This window comes from Anomalospiza imberbis, unplaced genomic scaffold (genome assembly GCF_031753505.1).
Source record: "Anomalospiza imberbis isolate Cuckoo-Finch-1a 21T00152 unplaced genomic scaffold, ASM3175350v1 scaffold_146, whole genome shotgun sequence".
Taxonomy (NCBI): domain Eukaryota; kingdom Metazoa; phylum Chordata; class Aves; order Passeriformes; family Viduidae; genus Anomalospiza; species Anomalospiza imberbis.
The window spans coordinates 28804-48876 of record NW_027099781.1 but is presented as its reverse complement, the minus strand read 5'-3'; the positions used below and the strand labels follow the sequence as shown (position 1 = coordinate 48876).

At 65.5% G+C, this 20073-nt stretch overlaps 2 protein-coding genes across 2 annotated transcripts; both read left to right on the top strand.

The window, feature by feature from the left end:
• Window positions 1-17: 17 nt before the first annotated feature.
• MARK4 (microtubule affinity regulating kinase 4) lies at window positions 18-12360 on the top strand. The gene is made up of 18 exons (XM_068178038.1): window positions 18-68; window positions 1913-2113; window positions 2721-2774; window positions 2910-2958; window positions 3360-3425; window positions 4012-4082; window positions 4602-4658; window positions 5374-5610; window positions 6350-6469; window positions 7196-7295; window positions 7387-7496; window positions 8206-8366; window positions 8805-9036; window positions 9978-10069; window positions 10552-10818; window positions 11401-11480; window positions 11961-12005; window positions 12120-12360. The coding sequence occupies exons 1-18, from the start codon at window positions 18-20 to the stop codon at window positions 12182-12184; spliced, it is 2058 nt and encodes a 685-aa protein (XP_068034139.1). The 3' UTR covers window positions 12185-12360.
• Window positions 12361-13648: 1288 nt separating this feature from the next.
• On the top strand, window positions 13649-19013 carry BCKDHA (branched chain keto acid dehydrogenase E1 subunit alpha). Its single transcript, XM_068178045.1, is given in 10 exon segments — window positions 13649-13728; window positions 13923-14075; window positions 14723-14809; window positions 14895-15003; window positions 15542-15703; window positions 16482-16672; window positions 16674-16689; window positions 17537-17678; window positions 18220-18391; window positions 18841-19013. Coding segments are annotated over 10 exon segments (1278 nt in total). The 5' UTR covers window positions 13649-13653; the 3' UTR covers window positions 19012-19013.
• The last annotated feature ends 1060 nt before the right edge of the window (window positions 19014-20073 follow it).

The following is a 20073-nucleotide window of genomic DNA, read 5'->3' as shown; positions in this document are numbered from 1 at the left end:
CCCCCCGGGCCGGGACCATGTCCTCGCGCTCCGCCCTGGCGGCGGGGAACGAGCGCAACGCGGACACGGTGAGAGGGGGGGCGGCGGTACCGGGGGGCACCGGGGGGGGGATGAGGAGGAACGGTGTGGGCAGCGGGAGAGGGAGGGGTGGTCCCGGAAAGAGGCTGGGGGTTACCGGGGGGGCACCGGGAGGGGCTGGGCTGGTACCGGGGGGGCACCGGGAGGAACCGGGCGGAACCGGGAGGGGTTTGGGGGCACCGGGGGGAGGTTGAGGACACCGGGAAGGGTTTGCGGTCACCGGGAGAGGGATCCGGGAGCGGCCGGGGGCACCGGGAGGGGCTGGGCCCGTACCGGGGGGGCACCGGGGGTCCCGGTAAAGCGGCGGGGGGGGGGGGGGGGGTCCCGGGGGTTACCGAGAGGGTTTGGGTGGGGGGGCCGGGCTCTCTCGCGCTGTGATGGGTCTGGGGCTCACAACGCGACTTTGGGCGGGGGTCTCGGGGGGTTTTGGGGGTTTTGGGGGGTGGTCTCGGGTGCTCTGGGGCTTTTTCAGCCCTGCCGTAATTTGGGTGGGGGTCTCGGGGCTGGCCCGGGGGAGTCTCTGTGGTGTTTTGGGCGGGGGTCTCAGGGGTGACCCCATAATTGGGGCGGGGGTCTCCCTGTGACATTTTAGGGGATTGTTAGGGGTGACCCCATAATTTGGGGAGGGGGCTCACTGGGATAACTGGGGCAGGGGTCTCCCTGGGATATTTTGGGTGCGGGTCTCCCTGCGATAATTCGGGGGTCTCAGGGTGCCCCCTCATTTGGGGCAGGGGTCTCACTGGGATATTTTGGGTGGGGGTCTCACTGGGATTTTAAGGGGCTCTCAGGGGTGGTCCCTCATTCGGGGCGGGGGTCTCACAGCCCTCATTTGGGGCGGGGGTCTTCCTGGGGTACTTTAGGGGTCTCTCAGGGGTGTCCCCTCGTTTGGGGCCGGGGTCTCACAGCCCTCATTTGGGGCGGGGGTCTCACTGGATATTTTAGGGGATTTTTAGGGGTGGTCCCTCATTCGGGGCGGGGGTCTCCCTGGGGTATTTTAGGGGTCTCTCAGGGGTGGTCCCTCATTTGGGGCCGGGGTCTCACAGCCCTCGTTCGGGGCGGGGGTCTCCCTGTGATAATTTGGGGGGCTCCCGGGGTGGTCCCTCGTTCGGGTTGGGGGTCTCACTGGATATTTTAGGGGGTTTTTAAGGGTGGTCCCTCATTCGGGGCAGGGGTCTCCCTGGGGTATTTTAGGTGTATCTCAGGCGTGGTCCCTCGTTCGGGGCGGGGGTCTCACAGCCCTCATTTGGGGCGGGGGTCTTCCTGGGGTATTTTAGGGGTCTCTCAGGGGTGGTCCCTCATTTGGGGCGGGGGTCTCACAACCCTCATTGGGGGTGGGGGTCTCCCTGTGATAATTTGGGGGGCTCCCGGGGTGGTCCCTCGTTCGGGGCGGGGGTCTCACAGCCCTCGTTCGGGGCGGGGGTCTCCCTGTGATAATTTGGGGGGCTCCCGGGGTGGTCCCTCGTTCGGGGCGGGGGTCTCACAGCCCTCGTTCGGGGCGGGGGTCTCCCTGTGATAATTTGGGGGGCTCCCGGGGTGGTCCCTCGTTCGGGGCGGGGGTCTCACAGCCCTCGTTCGGGGCGGGGGTCTCACAACCCTCATTTGGGGCGGGGGTCTCACAGCCCTCGTTCGGGGCGGGGGTCTCCCTGGGGTATTTTAGGGGTCTCTCAGGGGTGGTCCCTCATTCGGGGCGGGGGTCTCACAGCCCTCGTTCGGGGCGGGGGTCTCCCTGGGGTATTTTAGGGGTCTCTCAGGGGTGGTCCCTCGTTCGGGGCGGGGGTCTCACAGCCCTCGTTCGGGGCGGGGGTCTCACAGCCCTCCCTCCCCCCCGGCGCAGCTGGCGGGCCCGGGGGGCAGCGGGCGCCCCGAGAAGGCCGGGGGGGGGTGGTCGGGGCGCGGGGCCGGCGCCCCCCGGGGCCGGAACTCGCTGGGGGCCGAGGAGCCCCCCCACGTGGGCAACTACCGCCTGCTGCGGACCATCGGCAAGGGCAACTTCGCCAAGGTCAAGCTGGCCCGGCACGTGCTGACCGGCCGAGAGGTGGGCGGGGGGCTCGGGGGGGATTTGGGGCGGTGGGAGGGGGTTTGGGGGTGATGGGAGGGGGCTCGGGGGGGATTTGGGGTGGTGGGAGGGGGCTCAGGGATTTGGGGAGGGGACTCGGGGGTGATTTGGGGGGTTGGGTGGGGGTTTGGGGGTGATGGGAGGGGGCTCAGGGGTGATTTGGGGTGGTGGGAGGGGGCTCAGAGGTGATTTAGGGCGGTGGGAGGAGGTTTGGGGGTGAAGGGAGGGGGCTCAGGGGTTTGGGGAGGGGCTCGGGGGTGATTTGGGGTGATGGGAGGGGGCTCAGGGATTTGGGGAGGGGGCTCGGGTGATTTAGGGCGGTGGGAGGGGGTTTGGGGGTGAAGGGAGGGGGCTCAGGGGTTTGGGGAGGGGGCTCGGGGGTGATTTGGGGTGATGGGAGGGGGCTCGGGGGGAAATGGGGGTCCCAAAGGGAGCCAGGAGGCGTCCTGGTGGGCTGGGGAGGGGTCTTGGGTGAATTTGGGGGGTCCCGAGGGTGTCTCAGGGGAATTTGGGGGTCCCAGGGGGGGTCTCAGGTGAACCTGGGGGGGTCTCTGGGGGTCCCCTCAGCGCCCCCTCCCCTTTTTAGGTCGCCATCAAAATCATCGACAAGACCCAGCTGAACCCCACGAGCCTGCAGAAGGTGGGGAGGGGTCCCGGGGGGCTCCGGGGGGGCTCCCTCATGTGGGGAGGGGTCCCTTCACGTGGGGAGGGGTCCCTTCATGTGGGGAGGGGTCTCCACCCCCTGCTGACCCCTCCCCTCCCCCCCCCCCCCCAGCTGTTTCGGGAAGTTCGGATCATGAAGGGGCTGAACCACCCCAACATCGGTGAGGGGGGCGCGGAGGGGTCCCCAAAATGGGGAGGGGTCCCGGGGGTGGGGAGGGGGTCCTGGAAATGGGGAGGGGTTCCAGGGGTGGGGAGGAGTCCCAGGGGTGGGGAGGGGGTCCCTGAAATGGGGAGGGGTCCCAAATTGGGAAGGGGTCCCCGTTTTGGGAGGGGTCCCCGTTTTGGGGAGGGGTCCCTGAACTGGGGAGGGTTCCCCATTTTGGGGAGGGGTCCCTGAATTAGGGAAAGGTCCCCAAGATGGGAGAGGGGTCCCTGAATTGGGGAGGGGTCCTGGGGATGGGGGAGGGGTCCCCATTTTGGGGAGGGTCCCGGGGATGGGGGAGGGTCCCTGAATTGGGGAGGGGTCCCGGTTTGGGGGAGGGTCCTGCTGACCCCCCCCCAGTGAAGCTGTTTGAGGTGATCGAGACGGAGAAGACGCTCTACCTGGTCATGGAGTACGCCAGCGCAGGTGGGACACACCTGGGACACCTGGGGACAGTGGGGACACACTGGGACACACCTGGGGACAGTGGGGACACACTGGGACACACCTGGGGACAGTGGGGACACACTGGGACACACCTGGGGACAGTGGGGACACACCTGGGACACACCTGGGGACAGTGGGGACACACTGGGACACACCTGGGGACAGTGGGGACACACTGGGACACACCTGGGGACAGTGGGGACACACCTGGGGACAGTGGGGACACACCTGGGGACACACCTGGGACACACCTGGGGACACCTGGGACACCTGGGGACAGTGGGGACACACCTGGGACACACCTGGGGACAGTGGGGACACACCTGGGACACACCTGAGATACCTGGGGACAGTGGGGACACACATGGGGACACACGTGGGGGACAGCTCAGCCAGGTGTGGGATTTTGGGGGGATTTCGGGGATTTTCTGGGGGGATTTTGGGGATTTTTGGGGGGGATTTTGGGGATTTTGGGGTCCGGCTCAGCCAGGTGTGGGATTTTGGGGATTTTTGGGGGGGATTTTGGGGATTTTGGGGTCCGGCTCAGCCAGGTGTGCCCCTCCAGGTGAGGTGTTCGATTACCTGGTGTCCCACGGGAGGATGAAGGAGAAGGAGGCACGGGCCAAGTTCAGACAGGTGGGGACACTGGGGAGGGGCTTGGGGACATCTTGGGGGGGCTTGGGGACATTGGGAGGGGTCTGGGGACATTGGGAGGGGTCTGGGGACATCCTGGGGGGGCTTGGGGACACCAGGGAAGGCCTTGGGGACATTGGGGGGGTCTTGGGGACATCAGGGATGGGTTGGGGACATCCTGGGGGGGGTTTGGGGACATCCTGGGGGGTTTGGGGACATCCTGGGGGTTTGGGGACATCCTGGGGGTTTGGGGACATTGGGAGGGGTCTGGGGACATCCTGGGGGGTTTGGGGACATCCTGGGGGGGTTTGGGGACAGTGGGGAGGGGTCTGGGTACATCCTGGGGGGGCTTGGGGACATCGGGAGGGGTCTGGGGACATCCTGGGGGGGTTTGGGGACATCCTGGGGGGTTTGGAGACATTGGGAGGGGTCTGGGGACATCCTGGGGGTGTTTGGGGACATCTGTGAGGGGTTGGGGACACGCCGGGGACCTGCGGTGACAGCACCACCTCCTGTGCCCAGATCGTCTCGGCTGTGCACTACTGCCACCAGAAGAACATCGTGCACAGGGACCTCAAGGTGGGACACGGGGACACGCGGGGTGGCTCCGGGGAGGGGAGGTCCCCGTGTCCATCCCTGTGTCCCTGTGTCCCTGTCCTGTGTCCCCGTGTCCATCCCTGTGTCCCTGTGTCCCTGTGTCCCTGTCCTGTGTCCCCGTGTCCATCCCGGTGTCCATCCCTGTGTCCCGCTGTCTATCCCAGTGTCCCCGTGTCCATCCCGGTGTCCCTCTGTCCCTGTCCTGTGTCCCCGTGTCCATCCCGGTGTCCCTGTCCCCGTATCCCCATGTTCTTCCCGGTGTCCCCATATCCCCATGTCCATCCCCGTGTCCATCCCAGTGTCCCTGTGTCCCTGTGTCCATCATGGTGTCCCCAGTGTTCCCGTGTCCATCCCACTGTCCCTGCATCCATCCTGGTGTCCCTGTCCAGTGTCCCCGTGTCCATCCCGCTGTCCCTGTGTCCATCCTGGTGTCCCCAATGTTCCCGTGTCCATCCCGGTGTTCCCGTGTCCATCCCACTGTCCCTGCATCCATCCTGGTGTCCCTGTCCAGTGTCCCCGTGTCCATCCCGTTGTCCCTGTGTCCATCCTGGTGTCCCCACTGTCCCTGTTTCCATCTCTGTGTCCCTGTCCTGCTGGTCCTCTCCCGTGTCCCTGTGTCCATACTGGTGTCCCTGTCCCAGTGACCCTGTCCCCACCGGTGTCCCCGTGTCCCCACCGATGTCCCCGGTGTCCCCAGGCTGAGAACCTGCTGCTGGACGCCGACGCCAACATCAAGATCGCCGATTTCGGCTTCAGCAACGAGTTCTCGCGGGGCTCCAAGCTGGACACGTTCTGCGGCTCGCCGCCCTACGCCGCGCCCGAGCTCTTCCAGGGCAAGAAGTACGACGGGCCCGAGGTGGACATCTGGAGCCTGGGCGTCATCCTCTACACGCTGGTCAGCGGCTCGCTGCCCTTCGACGGCCACAACCTCAAGGTGACCGCTGGGCACCTGCGGTCACCTGCGGTCACCTCCTGTCACCTGTGGTCACCTCCTCGCACGTCCTGGTACCTGCGGTCACCGCCCGGTCACTCGGCCTTGACCCTGCTCGGCCACCCCCTGTGACCCCCGAGCTCCCCACAGGGGTCCCCTGGTCAGTGGTCACTGTGGTGGGCGTGGCCTGGAGGTGACCGGTGCTGATTGTCACCTGTGGTCACCTCCTGTCACCGCTGACCGTCCCCTCGGAGCCCCAGCTGGAGCCTGGGGTCATCCTGAGCCCCCCGGGGTCATCCTGACCCCCCTGGTCAGTGGCTCACTGCCCTCTGATGGACACAGCATGGTCACGGCCACCTCCTGTCCCCTGCTGTCACCTCCTGTCCCCTGCTGTCACCTCCTGTCCCCTCCTGTCCCCTGTGTCCCCCGTGTCCCCCCTCCAGGGCCACTCCTGCGTCCCCTCCTCCGTGTGTCCCCTCTGTGCCCCCCACCCCAAATCCCCTGACCCCAGGTGACCCCGGCTGACCCCAGGTGGCCCCGATGGACAAAGCATGGTCACGGCCACCTCCTGTCCCCTCTTGTCCCCTCCTGTCCCCGGTGTCCCCCCCTCCAGGGCCACTCCTGCGTCCCCTCCTCCGTGTGTCCCCTCTGTGCCCCCTGCCCCAAATCCCCTGACCCCGGGTGACCCCGGGTGACCCCGAGTGACCCGGGTGACCCCGGGTGACGCCCGTGTCCCCCCCAGGAGCTGCGGGAGCGCGTCCTGCGGGGCAAGTACCGCGTGCCCTTCTACATGTCCACGGACTGCGAGAACATCCTGCGCCGCTTCCTGGTGCTCAACCCCGCCAAGCGCTGCACCCTCGAGGTCTGGGGGGCCCGGGGGTCCTGGCGGGGCTCTGGGGGGGGTTTGGGGGGGGGGTTTTGGGGGGTTTTGGGGTGGTGTTGAGGGGGTTTGGGGGAGTTTGGGGTGGTTTTGGGGGGGTTTTGGGGTGGTTTTGAAGGGGTTTGGGGGGGTTTGGGGTGGTGTTGAAGGGGTTTGGGGTGGTTTTGGGGTCATTTTCAAGGGGTTTGGGTAGTGCTGAGGGGTTTTGGGGGGTCCTGCAAGGGCTTTGGGGGGGGTTTTGGCGTGGTTTTGAGGAGGTTTGAGGTGGTATTGAGAGGGTTTGGGGTGCTGTTGAGGAGTTTTGGGGGGTCCTGCGAGGGGTTTGGGGCAGTTCTGGGGCTGTTTTGAGGGAATTGAGGGTGGTTTTGAGGGGTTTTGGGGTGGTTTGAGGCAGTTTTGAGGGGTTTTGGGGTGCTTTTGAGGGGTTTTAGAGTGTTTTGGGGCAGTTTTGAGGGATTTGGGGGTGGTTTTGAGGGGTTTTGGGGTGGTTTGGGGGGGGTTGAGGGGTTTTTTTGGGGTCTCCGGCGTTCTAGGAGGGATCTGGGAGGTCCTGAAGGGGTCTGGGGGTGTCACAAGAGGGTCTGGGGCTGTCCCATGTCCCCCGCAGTGCCACCCCTTTCACCCCTCTGCCACCCATGTCCCTGTGTGCCCCTGGTGTCCCACCGATGTCCCCGTGTCCCACCGATGTCCCCGTGTCCCCCACCCCAGCAAATCATGAAAGACAAGTGGATCAACATCGGCTACGAGGGCGACGAGCTGACGCCCTACACGGAGCCCCAGGAGGACTTTGGGGACACCAAACGCATCGGTGAGGGACACGGGGACCCTGGGGACACCGCGGGGACGCCGCGGGGACAGCGGCCGGCGCGGTGACGCCGCCCTGTCCCCCCCACCCCCAGAGGTGATGGTGGGCATGGGGTACACGAGGGAGGAGATCAAGGAGGCGCTGAGCACCCACAAGTACAACGAGGTGACGGCCACCTACCTGCTGCTGGGACGGAGGGGAGAGGTGGGTGACACCGGGGACATCGGGGACATCAGGGACACTGGGGGGACTGGGGACATCAGGGACATGGCCACCTACCTGCTGCTGGGACGGAGGGGAGAGGTGGGTGACACCGGGGACATCGGGGACATCAGGGACACTGGGGGGACTGGGGACATCAGGGACATGGCCACCTACCTGCTGCTGGGACGGAGGGGAGAGGTGGGTGACATCGGGGACATCGGGGACATCAGGGACACTGGGGGGACTGGGGACATCAGGGACATGGCCACCTACCTGCTGCTGGGACGGAGGGGAGAGGTGGGTGACACTGGGGACATCGGGGGGACTGGGGACATCAGGGACACTGGGAGGACTGGGGACATCAGGGACACTGGGAGGACTGGGGACATTGGGGACACTGGGGACACTGGGGACACTGGGGGGACTGGGGACATTGAGGACACTGGGGGGATTGGGGGCATTGGGGACATCAGGGGTATTAGGGCCTTGGGGACTTTGGGGGGACATTTGGGGACGTTGATGGCACTGTGGCCCTGGTGACACTGGCAGCCCGAGGGTGGCACTGGCCTGTCCCTGTCCCTGGGGTGGGTGACACTGTGACCCCGGTGACACTGTGACCCTGGTGACATCCCGAGGGTGGCACTGGCCTGTCCCTGTCCCTGGGGTGGGTGACACTGTGACCCCGGTGACACTGTGACCCTGGTGACAGCCCGAGGGTGGCACTGGCCTGTCCCTGTCCCTGTCGCGGCCGCGGGGCCCGGCCGAGGCGCCCAACGGTGCCACCAAGTCGGGGACATCGGGGACACACGGCAAGGGACAGCGCGGGGGGGGCCACCACCGGCAGCGGCGGCACAGCGACTTCTGTGAGTGGCACTGGGGACACTGGGGGGACACTGGGGACATGGGGGGGACACTGGGATGGCACTGGGGGGACATTGGGGACACTGGGGGGACACTGGGGACATAGAGGGGGACATGGTACAAAGGGGGGGCATTGGGGACACTGGGGTGGCACAGGGGGATACTGGGGATACTGGGGAGCCACTGGGGACATTGGGGGGACATGGGGTGGCACTGGGGACACTGGGGTGACACTGGGGGGCACTTGGGAGGCACTGGGGGGCACTGGGGACACTGGGGGTCACTGGGGAGGCACTGGGAGGCACTGGGGACACTGGGGGGACACTGGGGACCCCTTGGGGGGGTCCCGGGGGGTGTGACACCTCCCCCCACCATGACCCCTCTGTGACCTCTCTGTGACCCCGCAGGTGGCCCCGCCCCCTCCGCCGCGGCCCCGCCCCGCCGCAGCCCCCCCGGCGCCGCCCCCCCCGCGGAGCTGCGGGAAGGGGGCGTGGCCGGGGGCGGGGCCGCGCCAGGAGGGGGCGTGGCTCCGTCCCGGCGCGGCAGCGGCGGCTCCGGGGGGGCGTGTCCCGGGGGGGCGGGGCGCGGGGGCGGGGCCGCCCCTCCCCCCTCGCCCCTGGTCAGCAGCGCCCACAACCCCAACAAGGCCGAGATCCCCGAGCGGCACCCGGACTGCGCGGTGCGCACCTGGCACACCTGGGCACACCTGGGCACACCTGGGCACACCTGGGGGGGCACCTGGGCACAGCTGGGCACAGCTGGGGGGGCACCTGGGCACACCTGGGCACACCTGGGGGGGCACCTGGGCACACCTGGGCACAGCTGGGGGGGCACCTGGGGGCACCTGGACTGCGCGGTGCACACCTGGGCACACCTGGGCACACCTGGGCACAGCTGGGGGGGCACCTGGGCACAGCTGGGGGGGCACCTGGCACACCTGGGGGGGCACCTGGGGGCACCCGGCCTGCACGGTGCGCACCTGGCACACCTGGGCACACCTGGGCACAGCTGGGCACAGCTGGGGGGGCACCTGGGGGCACCTGGACTGCGCGGTGCACACCTGGGCACACCTGGGCACACCTGGGCGGGCACCTGGCACACCTGGGGGGGCACCTGGGCACACCTGGGGGGGCACCTGGCACACCTGGGGGGGCACCTGGCACACCTGGGCACACCTGGGGGGGCACCTGGCACACCTGGGCACACCTGGGGGGGCACCTGGGGGCACCCGAACTGCGCGGTGCACACCTGGGCACACCTGGGGGGGCACCTGGGCACACCTGGGGGGGCACCTGAGGGCACCTGGACTGCGCGATGCGCACCTGGCACACCTGGGCGCACCTGGGGGGGCACCTGGGCACACCTGGGGGTGGCATCTATGAGGCACATGGGGGCACCCGGACTGTGCCGTGCCCACCTGGGCACACCTTGGGGGGCTGGGGGCGCACCTGGGGGGGCTGGGGATACCTGGGGGGGCACCCAGGAACACCTGGGAGCACTTGGGACACCTGGGGGGGCTGGGGGGCACCTGGGGAAGGGGAAAACGCTGCGGTGGGGGGGGGGGTCCCTGTGGCTCTGGGGTGAGCCCAGGTGAGCCCAGGTGCCCCCCTGTCCCCCCAGCCCCACGTGCCCCCCAGCGTGATGGGCCGCAGGAACACCTACGTGTGCTCGGGGGGCGAGCGGCACCTGCTGCTGCCCAACGGCAAGGACAGGTGAGAGCCCCCGCCTGGCACCCCCGAAATCCACCCCAAAACACACCTGTGTGCCCCAGGAACACCTGTCCCAGTGCCACCAGGGCCACCAGGGCCACCTGTCCCCATCCCAGTATGGGGGGGTGTGTGTGGGGGTCACCTGTGGGTGTCACCTGTGATGTCACCTGTGTGTGGGGGTCACCTGTGGGTGTCACCTGTGTGTGTGATGTCACCTGTGTGTGTGGGGGGGTCACCTCTGGGTCTCACCTGTGTGTGTGGGGGGGGTCACCTGTGTGTCTCACCTGTGTGGGGGAGGTCACCTGTGATGTCACCTGTGGGTGTGTGGGGTCACCTGTGTGTCTCACCTGTGTGGGGGAGGTCACCTGTGATGTCACCTGTGGGTGTGCGATGTCACCTGCGGGTCTCACCTGTGGGTGTTACCTGTGCTCGCCTGTGACGTCACCTGTGACGTCACCTGTGACGTCACCTGTCCCCCCCCCCAGCCTGCCGTCCCGCCCGCCGCCGTCCCCCTCCAGCCACTCCCTGGGCGGGGCTCACCTGGCGCACCTGGCCCGGGGCTGCTCCGCCCGCAGCACCTTCCACGGGGGGGGCGGGGCCGGGGGCGGGGCCGGGGGGGGCCGCGAGCGCCGGGGGGGGGGCGCGGGAGCCCCTCCCCCCGCCTCGCCCCCCCCCGCCCCCGCCGCCGCCTCCCCCCGGCCCCGCCCCACGGCCACGCTGCTGAGCAAGATCACCTCGAAACTGACGCGCAGGTGAGCGCACCTGGGGGGGTCTAATGCACCTGGGGGGGTCTAATGCACCTGGGGGGGTCTAATGCACCTGGGGGGGTCAGATCACCTCGAAACTGACGCGCAGGTGAGCGCACCTGGGGGGGTCTAATGCACCTGGGGGGGTCTAATGCACCTGGGGGGGTCTAATGCACCTGGGGGGGTCAGACTCACCTGGGGGGGTCAGATCACCTCGAAACTGACGCGCAGGTGAGCGCACCTGGGGGGACAGGCGCACCTGGGGGATCTAATGCACCTGGGGGGGTCAGACTCACCTGGGGGGGTCCAATACACCTGGGGGGGAAGCCACACCTGGGGGGCTCCTCATCCTCACCTGAGGGGTTCACCCCTTTTTCTGCTCACCTGGGGCCTTCCTCTTCATGTTCCTCCTCCTCCTCACCTGGCCAGGTTCTGTCCATTCACCTGTGCCTTTATCTGTCCCTCACCTGTCCCTCACCTGTCCCCTCACCTGTCCCTCATCTGTCCCTTACCTGTCCCTTACCTGTCCCTCACCTGTCCCCTCATCTGTCCCTCACCTGTCCCTTACCTGTCTCTCACCTGTCCCAGGGTGTCCCTCGACCCCTCCCGCCGCCAGAGCTCCAATCGCTGCGTCTCGGCCACGCCCGGCCCCGGCGCCACCAAGATCCGTGAGTGGCACCTGGGGCAGCACCTGGGCAACACCTGGGGCAGCACCTGGGGCACCTGAGGGGACACCTGGGGCACCTGTGTCACCTGTGTCACCTGTCCCAGTGTCCCCAGTGCTTGTCGGGGGGGGATTTGGGGTTGGGGGAATTTTGGGGGTGGGTCTGACGGATTTTTGGGGGGGGGGGGGGTCTGAGGGATTTTTTGGGGGGGGTCTGAGGGATTTTTGGGGGGGGTCTGAGGGATTTTTTGGGGGGGTCTGAGGGATTTTTGGGGGGGTCTGAGGGATTTTTTGGGGGGGAGGTTGGTTTTTTTTTGGGGGGGGTTATTTTGGGGAGGGATTTTTTGGGGGGGATGGGGGATTTTTTGGGGGGGGTCTGAGGGATTTTTTTTTGGGGGGCTCTGAGGGATTTTTTGGGGGTTTCCTGGTTGGGGAGGGGGTCAGGGGTTTCTCCCCCCCCTCCAATCCCGCGTTCCCCCCCCAGGGTCGCAGACGAACCTGCGGGAATCGGGGGACCTGCGCTCACAAGGTGGGTGCTGCCCCTCCCCCCTTCACCCGGGACCCCTCCCCTGGGCCCGGGGACCCCCGGGACCCTCCCCCAGGCCCGGGGACCCCCCCAGACCCAGCTGTCCCCTCCCCCCAGTTGCCATCTACCTGGGGATCAAGCGGAAGCCGCCCCCCGGCTGCTCCGAGGGGGGGGGGCTGTGACGCCCCTCCCCCCCCGCCCCGGGCCGCCCCTCCCCCACCAACCCCCCCGCTGCTGCCGCCGCTCGCACGGAGCGGGGGGAGGGGGGCAACGGCCCCGGGACCCCCCCGGGAACAGAACGGGACCCCCGGAACCAGATCGGGACCCCCTCGGGAACAGAACGGGACCCCCGGAACCGGATCGGGACCCCCCGGGACACCCCCGGGATGCCCAGAACGAGACTGGGACCCCCCCCGGGACCCCCGGAACCGGAATGAGACCCCCCCCCGGGCGCAGAATGGGACCCCTGGAACTGGACCGGGACCCCCCAGGACCCCCAGAACGAGACCGGGACCCCCCCTGGGACCCCCAGAACTGGACCGGGACCCCCCGGGACCCCCCCGGGACCCCCAGAACGAGACCGGGACCCCCCCTGGGACCCCCAGAACGAGACCGGGACCCCCCCGGACTCCCCGAGCTGCATCGGGACCCCCCGGAACCTGCCCGGGGGGCGCCCCGCAGGAGCCCCCCCGAAGAATTCGGCAGCCCCGGGACCCCCCCCCCCCCCACCCACCCCCCAAAATTGGGGACCAGCGGCGCTGGGACCCCCCATGGCCCTGGCGGGGGGGGGGTGGGGGGAGGGGGCATGGGTGACTTTGGGGGTTCGGTGCCAAGATTTTGGGGACCCCCACCCCCCGCAGCCCCCCCCCGTGCCCCTCCCCCACCTTGTACAGTCTGTAAATATGGCCCCGCCCCCCCGGACCCCTCCCCCCCCGGGACCCCCGCCCCCATTTTTAAGTTATTCCTGCCCCGAGTTGTCCCCCCCACCCCAAATCCCCCCTCCCCCCCCCCAAAATAAACCTCGGGACCTCCCCCCCCGGTGTCGGTGTCTGGGGAGCGGGGGGGGGATTTGGGGAGTTTGGAGGGGTCCCCAGGGTGGGGGAGGGGGGATTTGGGGAGGGGGGAATTTAGGGAGGGGGGTTTGGGGGGGTCCCCAGGGTGGGGGAGGGGGGATTTGGGGAGGGGGGAATTTGGGGAGGGGGTTTTGGGGTCTCCATGGTGGGTGGTGGGGGGAATTCGGGGTGGCGGAAGGGGGGGTTTGGGGTGGGGGGGGGCAGTTTTTGGGGGTCCCCATGGTTGGGGGAGGGGAGTTTGGGTTGGGGGGGGGCGGAACGGGCCCCCTCCCCCCCCCGATGTCCCTCGAGGGGCGTGGCCAGCACAGCTACCACCCTTATAAGGTCATTTTGGGGCGTGGCAAGCCGGGATTTCCCTTATATGGTCCTTTAGGGGGCGTGGCCAGTCGCACAAGCGCCGTGTACGGCGCTGTGGGCGTGGCAATGCCATTCCTAATAAGGCCACTGGAGGCGTGGTTTAAACCCCCCTCCCCACGTGCGTGCGCCCTCCAGCCAATCAGGTCCCGCCAACGCCCCCCCCGCGCGGCCAATCAGCGCCCGCGGCGGCGGCGGGCCACGCCCCCCCTCCCGCGGCGAAGATGGCGGCGCTGCGGGCGCTGCGGTGGCGGCGGCGGCTCCCGGGGCTCGTCCCGAGGCGGCTCCGGGGCACGGCCGTGAGTGCGGGCCGGGACAGCGAGCGGACAGGGACACGGGACAGCGGGGGGACAGAGAGGGCACGGGGGGGACCGCTGTGCTGTCCCGGTGCCACGCCGGTGTCCCCAGGAGTCCCCATGACCCCGGTGTCCCCGGGAGTCCCAATGTCCCCGGTGTCCCCCCGGTGTCCCCAATGTCCCCCCGGTGTCCCCAGGAGTCCCCCGAGGAGCGGCCGCAGTTCCCGGGCGCCTCGGCCGCCTTCGCCGAGCGCCTCGAGTTCATCCAGCCGCAGGTGCTGGCCGGGATCCCGGTGTACCGGGTCATGGACCGGCAGGGACAGGTGCTGCGGCCCAGCGAGGACCCCCAGGTGAGCTCACACCTGGGACACGCCTGGCACAGGGGACACACCTGGGACAGGTGACATGGGACAGGTGACATGGGACAGGTGACACACCTGAGATGGGTGACACACCTGGGATGGGTGACACACCTGGGGCAGGTGACATGGGACAGGTGACACACCTGGGATGGGTGACACACCTGGGGCAGGTGACACACCTGGGACAGGGGACATGGGACAGGGGACACACCTGGGACAGGGGACACACATGGGACGGGTGACACACCTGGGGCAGGTGACACACCTGGGATGGGTGACACACCTGGGACAGGGGACACACATGGGGCAGGTGACACACCTGGGACGGGTGACATGGGACAGGTGACACAGGTGGGACAGGTGCTGCAGCCCAGTGAGGACCCCCAGGTGAGCCCACAGGTGACACACCTGGGACAGGTGCCCCACACATGCCACCCCTGCCCAGTGGCCCCCACATGCCACACCTGCCCAGCGTCCCCCAGGTGTCCCCCAGGTGCCCCCCAGGTGCCACACCTGCCCAGGTGCCCCAGGTGCCACCCCTGCCCAGTGACCCCCTCATGCCACACCTGCCCAGCGTCCCCCCAGGTGTCCCCCAGGTGCCCCCCAGGTGCCTCACAGGTGCCCCCGCCCCGCAGCTGCCCAAGGAGCAGGTGCTGAAGCTGTACCGGACGATGACGCTGCTCAACACCATGGACCGGATCCTCTACGAGTCCCAGCGCCAGGTAGGGCCGGCGCTCACCTGGGCGCCGCCCCGGGCGCTCCCCCGGGCGCTCACCTGGCGGCTGCAGGTGCGGTGCCGCCCCGCAGGGCCGGATCTCGTTCTACATGACCAACTACGGCGAGGAGGGCACGCACGTGGGCAGCGCCGCCGCGCTCGACGCCGCCGACCTCGTCTTCGGGCAGTACCGCGAGGCAGGTGAGGCACAGGTGGCACAGGTGAGGCACAGGTGAGGTGTGGGTGGCACAGGTGAGGCACAGGTGAGGCACAGGGATTACACAGGTGTAAACCAGGTGTAACCCGGCTGACCCAGCTGACTGCAGGTGTGCCCCCCAGGTGACACAGAGGTCACACAGGTGTAACCCAGGTGTAGCCCAGGTATGACAGGTGTACCCCAGGTGTAACCCAGGTGTAACCCAGGTGTGACCCGGGTGATGCAGAGGTCTCACAGGTGTACCCCAGGTGTAACCCGGGTGTGACAGGTGTACCCCAGGTGTACCCCAGGTGTAACCCGGGTGTGGCAGGTGTACCCCAGGTGTACCCCAGGTGTAACCCGGGTGTGACAGGTGTACCCCACGTGTAACCCGGGTGATGCAGAGGTCTCACAGGTGTAACCCAGGTGTAACCCGGGTGTGACAGGTGTACCCCAGGTGTACCCCAGGTGTAACCCGGGTGTGACAGGTGTACCCCAGGTGTACCCCAGGTGTGACCCAGCTGACCGCAGGTGTGCCCCCAGGTGTGCTGCTCTACCGCGGCTACCCCCTGGAGCTGTTCATGGCCCAGTGCTATGGCAACGCCCGTGACCCCGGCAAGGGCCGGCAGATGCCGGTGCACTACGGCTGCCCCGAGCGCCACTTCGTCACCATCTCGTCCCCGCTGGCCACGCAGATCCCGCAAGGTGTGCGCCTGCGGACGCCCCGCCCCCCGCACCTGCACCTGGCCCCGCCCCCTGGCACCGGCACCTGCAACTGGCCCCGCCCCTGGCACCCGGCCCCACCCCTGGCACCGGCACCTGGCTCCGCCTCCTGGCACCCGGCCCCGCCCCCGGCACCCGGCCCCGCCCCTGGCACCCGGCCCCACCCCTGGCACCGCCCCTGAAACCTGGCTCCGCCCCCTGGTACATGGCCCCGCCCCTGACACCTGGCCCCGCCCCCGGCACCAAATTCCCCAAATTCCCTTTTTCCCCTAAAATCCCCCTTTTTCCCCCCAAACCCCCCAGATTCCCCCAATCCCCCTTTTGCCCAAAAACCCCTTTTTCCCCCCCAATCCCCCCACACTCCCCCAGCCCCCTTTTCACCCAAAATCCCCCTTTTTCCCCCAATCCCGCCTTTCCCCCAAAATCCCCTTTTTTCCCCCAATCCCACCTTTCCCCCAAAATCCCCCTTTTCCCCCCAATCCCCCCACACTCCCCCAGCCCCGTTTTTTCCCCCAAATCCCCCTTTTTTCCCCCAATCCCCCCACACTCCCCCAGCCCCGTTTTCCCCCAAATCCCCTTTTTTCCCCCCAATCCCCCCACACTCCCCCAGCCCCGTTTTTTCCCAAAATCCCCTTTTTCCCCCCAATCCCCCCACACTCCCCCAAGCCCCCTTTCCCCCCAAATCCCCTTTTTCCCCCCCAATCCCCGCACACTCCCCCAGCCCCGTTTTTTCCCCCAAATCCCCCTTTTTCCCCCCAAGCCGTGGGCGCGGCGTACGCCATCAAGCGCGCCGACGCCAGCCGGGCCGTGGTCTGCTATTTCGGGGAGGGGGCGGCGAGCGAGGGCGATGCCCATGCCGGCTTCAACTTCGCGGCCACGCTCGAGTGCCCGATCGTCTTCTTCTGCCGCAACAACGGCTACGCCATCTCCACGCCCACGGCCGAGCAGTACCCGCGGCGACGGCATCGGTCTGCCGGGTTTCGGGGTTTTTTGGGGGGTTTTAGGGTTTTTTTAAGTTTTTTTTTTTTTTAATTATATTTTTAGGTTTTTTTTTGGTGGGGTTTTGGGGTTTTTTTTGGGGATTTTAGGGTTTTTTTTTTTTTTGGGGGGGGGTTTTGGGGTTTTTTGGGGATTTTAGGATTTTTTTTTAGGGGGGGGTGTTGGGGTTTTTTGGGGGGTTTTTTTAGGGTTTTTTTTTAAAGGGGTTTTTGGGGTTTTTTTAGGGTTTTTCTTAAGGGGGTTTGGGGGTTTTGGGGGGATTTTAGGGTTTTTTAAAATGTTTTTAGAGTTTTTTGGGGAGGGGTTTAAGGGGTTTTTGGGGGAGGGTTATGGGGGAAATCTGGGGAAAAAAACTTGGAAATTTTGGGAAAAAACCCGGGCATTTTGGGGCAGGAGATCCCTGGGATTTTGGGGCACAAATCCCAGGATTTTGGGGCAGGAGATCCCTGGGATTTTGGGGCACAAATCCTCTGGGACACCAATCCCGGGATTTTGGCGTTCCAGCTCCCTGGGATTTTGGGACACAGATCCTGGGATTTTGGGGCACAAATCCCAGGATTTCGGGACACAAATCCCAGGATTTTGGGGCACAAATCCCAGGATTTTGGGGCACAGATCCCGGGATTTTGGGACACAAGTCCCGGGATTTTGGGGCACAGATCCCGGGATTTTGGGACACAAGTCCCAGGATTTTGGGACACAAATCCCGGGATTTTGGGGTTCCGGCTCCCCAGGGCTCTCGGGGAGGGGGAGGGAGGGAAGCACCCGATCCCGGTGTTTTTTTTTTCCCCGGATCCGAGCCGTTTCTCCCGGCAGCGGCGCGGGGCCCCGGCTACGGGCTGCTGTCGATCCGCGTGGACGGGAACGACGTGTTCGCCGTGTACAACGCCACGCGCGAGGCGCGGCGCCGCGCCGTGGCCGAGAACCAGCCCTTCCTCATCGAGGCCATGACCTACCGGTGCGCCTCGGGCCCCCAGAAACCCCGCTTTTCCCCCAAAAAAACCCCGCTTTTTAACCCCCCCAAAAATTTCCACTTCTCTCCCCTAAAAAAACTCTGCGTTTCCACCCAAAAAACTGCGCTTCTCCCCCCAAAACTTGGCTTTTTTCCCCCAAAAAAATTCCGCTTTTCGCCCCCAAAAAGCTCAAGTTTTTTCCCTAAAAACTCCAATTTTTTCCCCAAGTCCTCCATGCTTTCCCCCGTTTCCCCCAGGTTTTTCCCAATTTTTTTTCCCCATTTCCTGTGGATTTTTCCCCAAACCCCTGTTTTTTTCCCCCAAATCCCCGTTTTTTCCCCAAATCCCGGTGTTTTACCCCGGGATCAGCCACCACAGCATGAGCGACAACAGCTCAGCATCCCACTCGGATTTTCCCCCATTTCCCCCAGGTTTTTCCCCATTTCCAATGGATTTTTTTCCCCCAAATCCCCGTTTTTTTCCCCAAACCCCCGTTTTTTCCCCAAACCCCCGTTTTTTCCCCCAAACCCCGTTTTTTTTCCCCAGGATCGGGCACCACAGCACGAGTGACGACAGCTCGGCGTACCGCTCGGTGGACGAGGTGAATTACTGGGACAAGCAGGACCACCCCATCTCCCGGCTGCGCCTTTACCTGGAGCGCCGCTCCTGGTGGGACGAGCAGCAGGAGCGTGACTGGAGGAAGAGCTCCCGCAAAATGGTGCCGGCCTTTTGGGGCGAAATCGCGGGGTTTTGGGGCGGGGAATAGTCGGGGGTTTGGGGAAAGATCAGTGGGATTTGGGGCAGGAAATAATTGGGGTTTTGGGGTGGGAAATAATCGAGGTTTTGGGGAAAGATCAGTGGGATTTGGGGCGGGAAATAATTGGGGATTTAGGGAAAGATCAGTGGGATTTGGGGCAGGGAATAATCAGGGTTTTGGGGCGGGGAATAGTCGGGGGTTTGGGGAAAGATCAGCGGGATTTGGGGCGGGGAACACTGGGATTCGGGCTGGAAAAATGCTGGAATTTGGGCTGAAAAAATGCTAGAATTCGGGCTGGGAAAACTGGTAATTATGGCTGGGAAAACGGGGATTTGGGCTGGAAAAGTGGGAATTCAGGCTGGGAAAATGCTGGATTTTGGGCCGGGAAAACGGGAATTGGGGATCCGCAGGTGCTGGAGGCGTTCGAGCAGGCGGAGCGGGAGCCGAAGCCGCCGCCTCACCTGCTCTTCTCCGACGTTTACCGGGAGATGCCCCCGCGGCTGCGGCGGCAGCGGGAGGAGCTGGAGCGGCACCTGGAGACCTACGGGGAGCACTACCCGCTCCAGCAGTTCCAAAAGTGACCCGGGATTCCCTAAAAAACCCCGGCGTTCCCTAAAAAACCCCGGCGTTCCCTGAGCACCCCCTGGGATTCCCCGCCGTCTCCCAAATCCGCCCTAAATCCACCCCAGATCTGCCCCAAATCCGTCCCCAAATCCCACCTGGAGACGCCCGGGGAGCACTGCCTGCTCCAGCAGCTCCAAACGTGACCCGGGATTCCCTAAAAAATCCCGGGAAGTCCCTAAAAAATCCTGGGATTCCCTAAAAAAAAATCCCTGGATTCCCTAAAAAATCCCAGTATTCCCTGCTTCCTCCCAAATCCACCCGAAATCTGCCCCAAATCCGCCCCAAATCCCACCTGGAGACCCCTGGGGGACCCTTCCCACCCCAGCAGTTCCAGAAATTCCTGGAATTCCCGGGAATTCCCTAAAAACCCCTCCGGAATTCCCAAATCCCCCCAATAAACGGCATTTTGGAGAGGAGGGGCCTCAGGATTTTGGGGATGGATCCCTCGGGATTTTGGGGATGAATCCCTGGGATTTTGGGGATGGATCCCTTGGGATTTTGGGGATGAATCCCTGGGATTTTGGGGATGAATCCCTGGGATTTTGGGAATGGATCCCTTGGGATTTTGGGGAATGGATCCCTGGGGTTTTGGGAATGGATCCCCAGAAATCCGGGAATGGATCTCCACGATTTTGGGGATGGGCATTAATTAACTAATTAATTAATGATCCGCAATCCAGAACTGATTAACGATCTGAGTCTCAGGAATTAATGAAGGGTACAAGTCCCGGGAATTAATGAATGATCCGTGATCCAGAATTAATTAATGATCCGAGTCCTGGGAATAAATGAAGGGTCCGTGATCCAGAATTAATTAATGATGCAAGTCCTGGGATCCGTGCCCCGGGAATTAATTAATGATATGCGATCCAGAATTGATGAACGATCCGAGCCCCGGGAATTGATTACCGATCCGCGATCCAGAGTTAATTAAAGATCCGAGCCCCGGGAATTGATTACCGATCCGCGATCCAGAGTTAATTAACGATCCGAGCCCCGGGAATTGATTACCGATCCGC

What these genes read in the sequence shown, in the direction of transcription:
- MARK4 (XM_068178038.1), top strand. Translation starts at nt 18, where the DNA reads ATGTCCTCGCGCTCCGCCCTGGCGGCGGGGAACGAGCGCAACGCGGAC. An exon ending in ACGAGCGCAACGCGGACACG is followed by an intron (nt 69 to 1,912) that starts GTGAGAGGGGGG and finishes CCCCCGGCGCAG; the next exon opens with CTGGCGGGCCCGGGGGGCAG. An exon ending in ACCCCACGAGCCTGCAGAAG is followed by an intron (nt 2,775 to 2,909) that starts GTGGGGAGGGGT and finishes CCCCCCCCCCAG; the next exon opens with CTGTTTCGGGAAGTTCGGAT.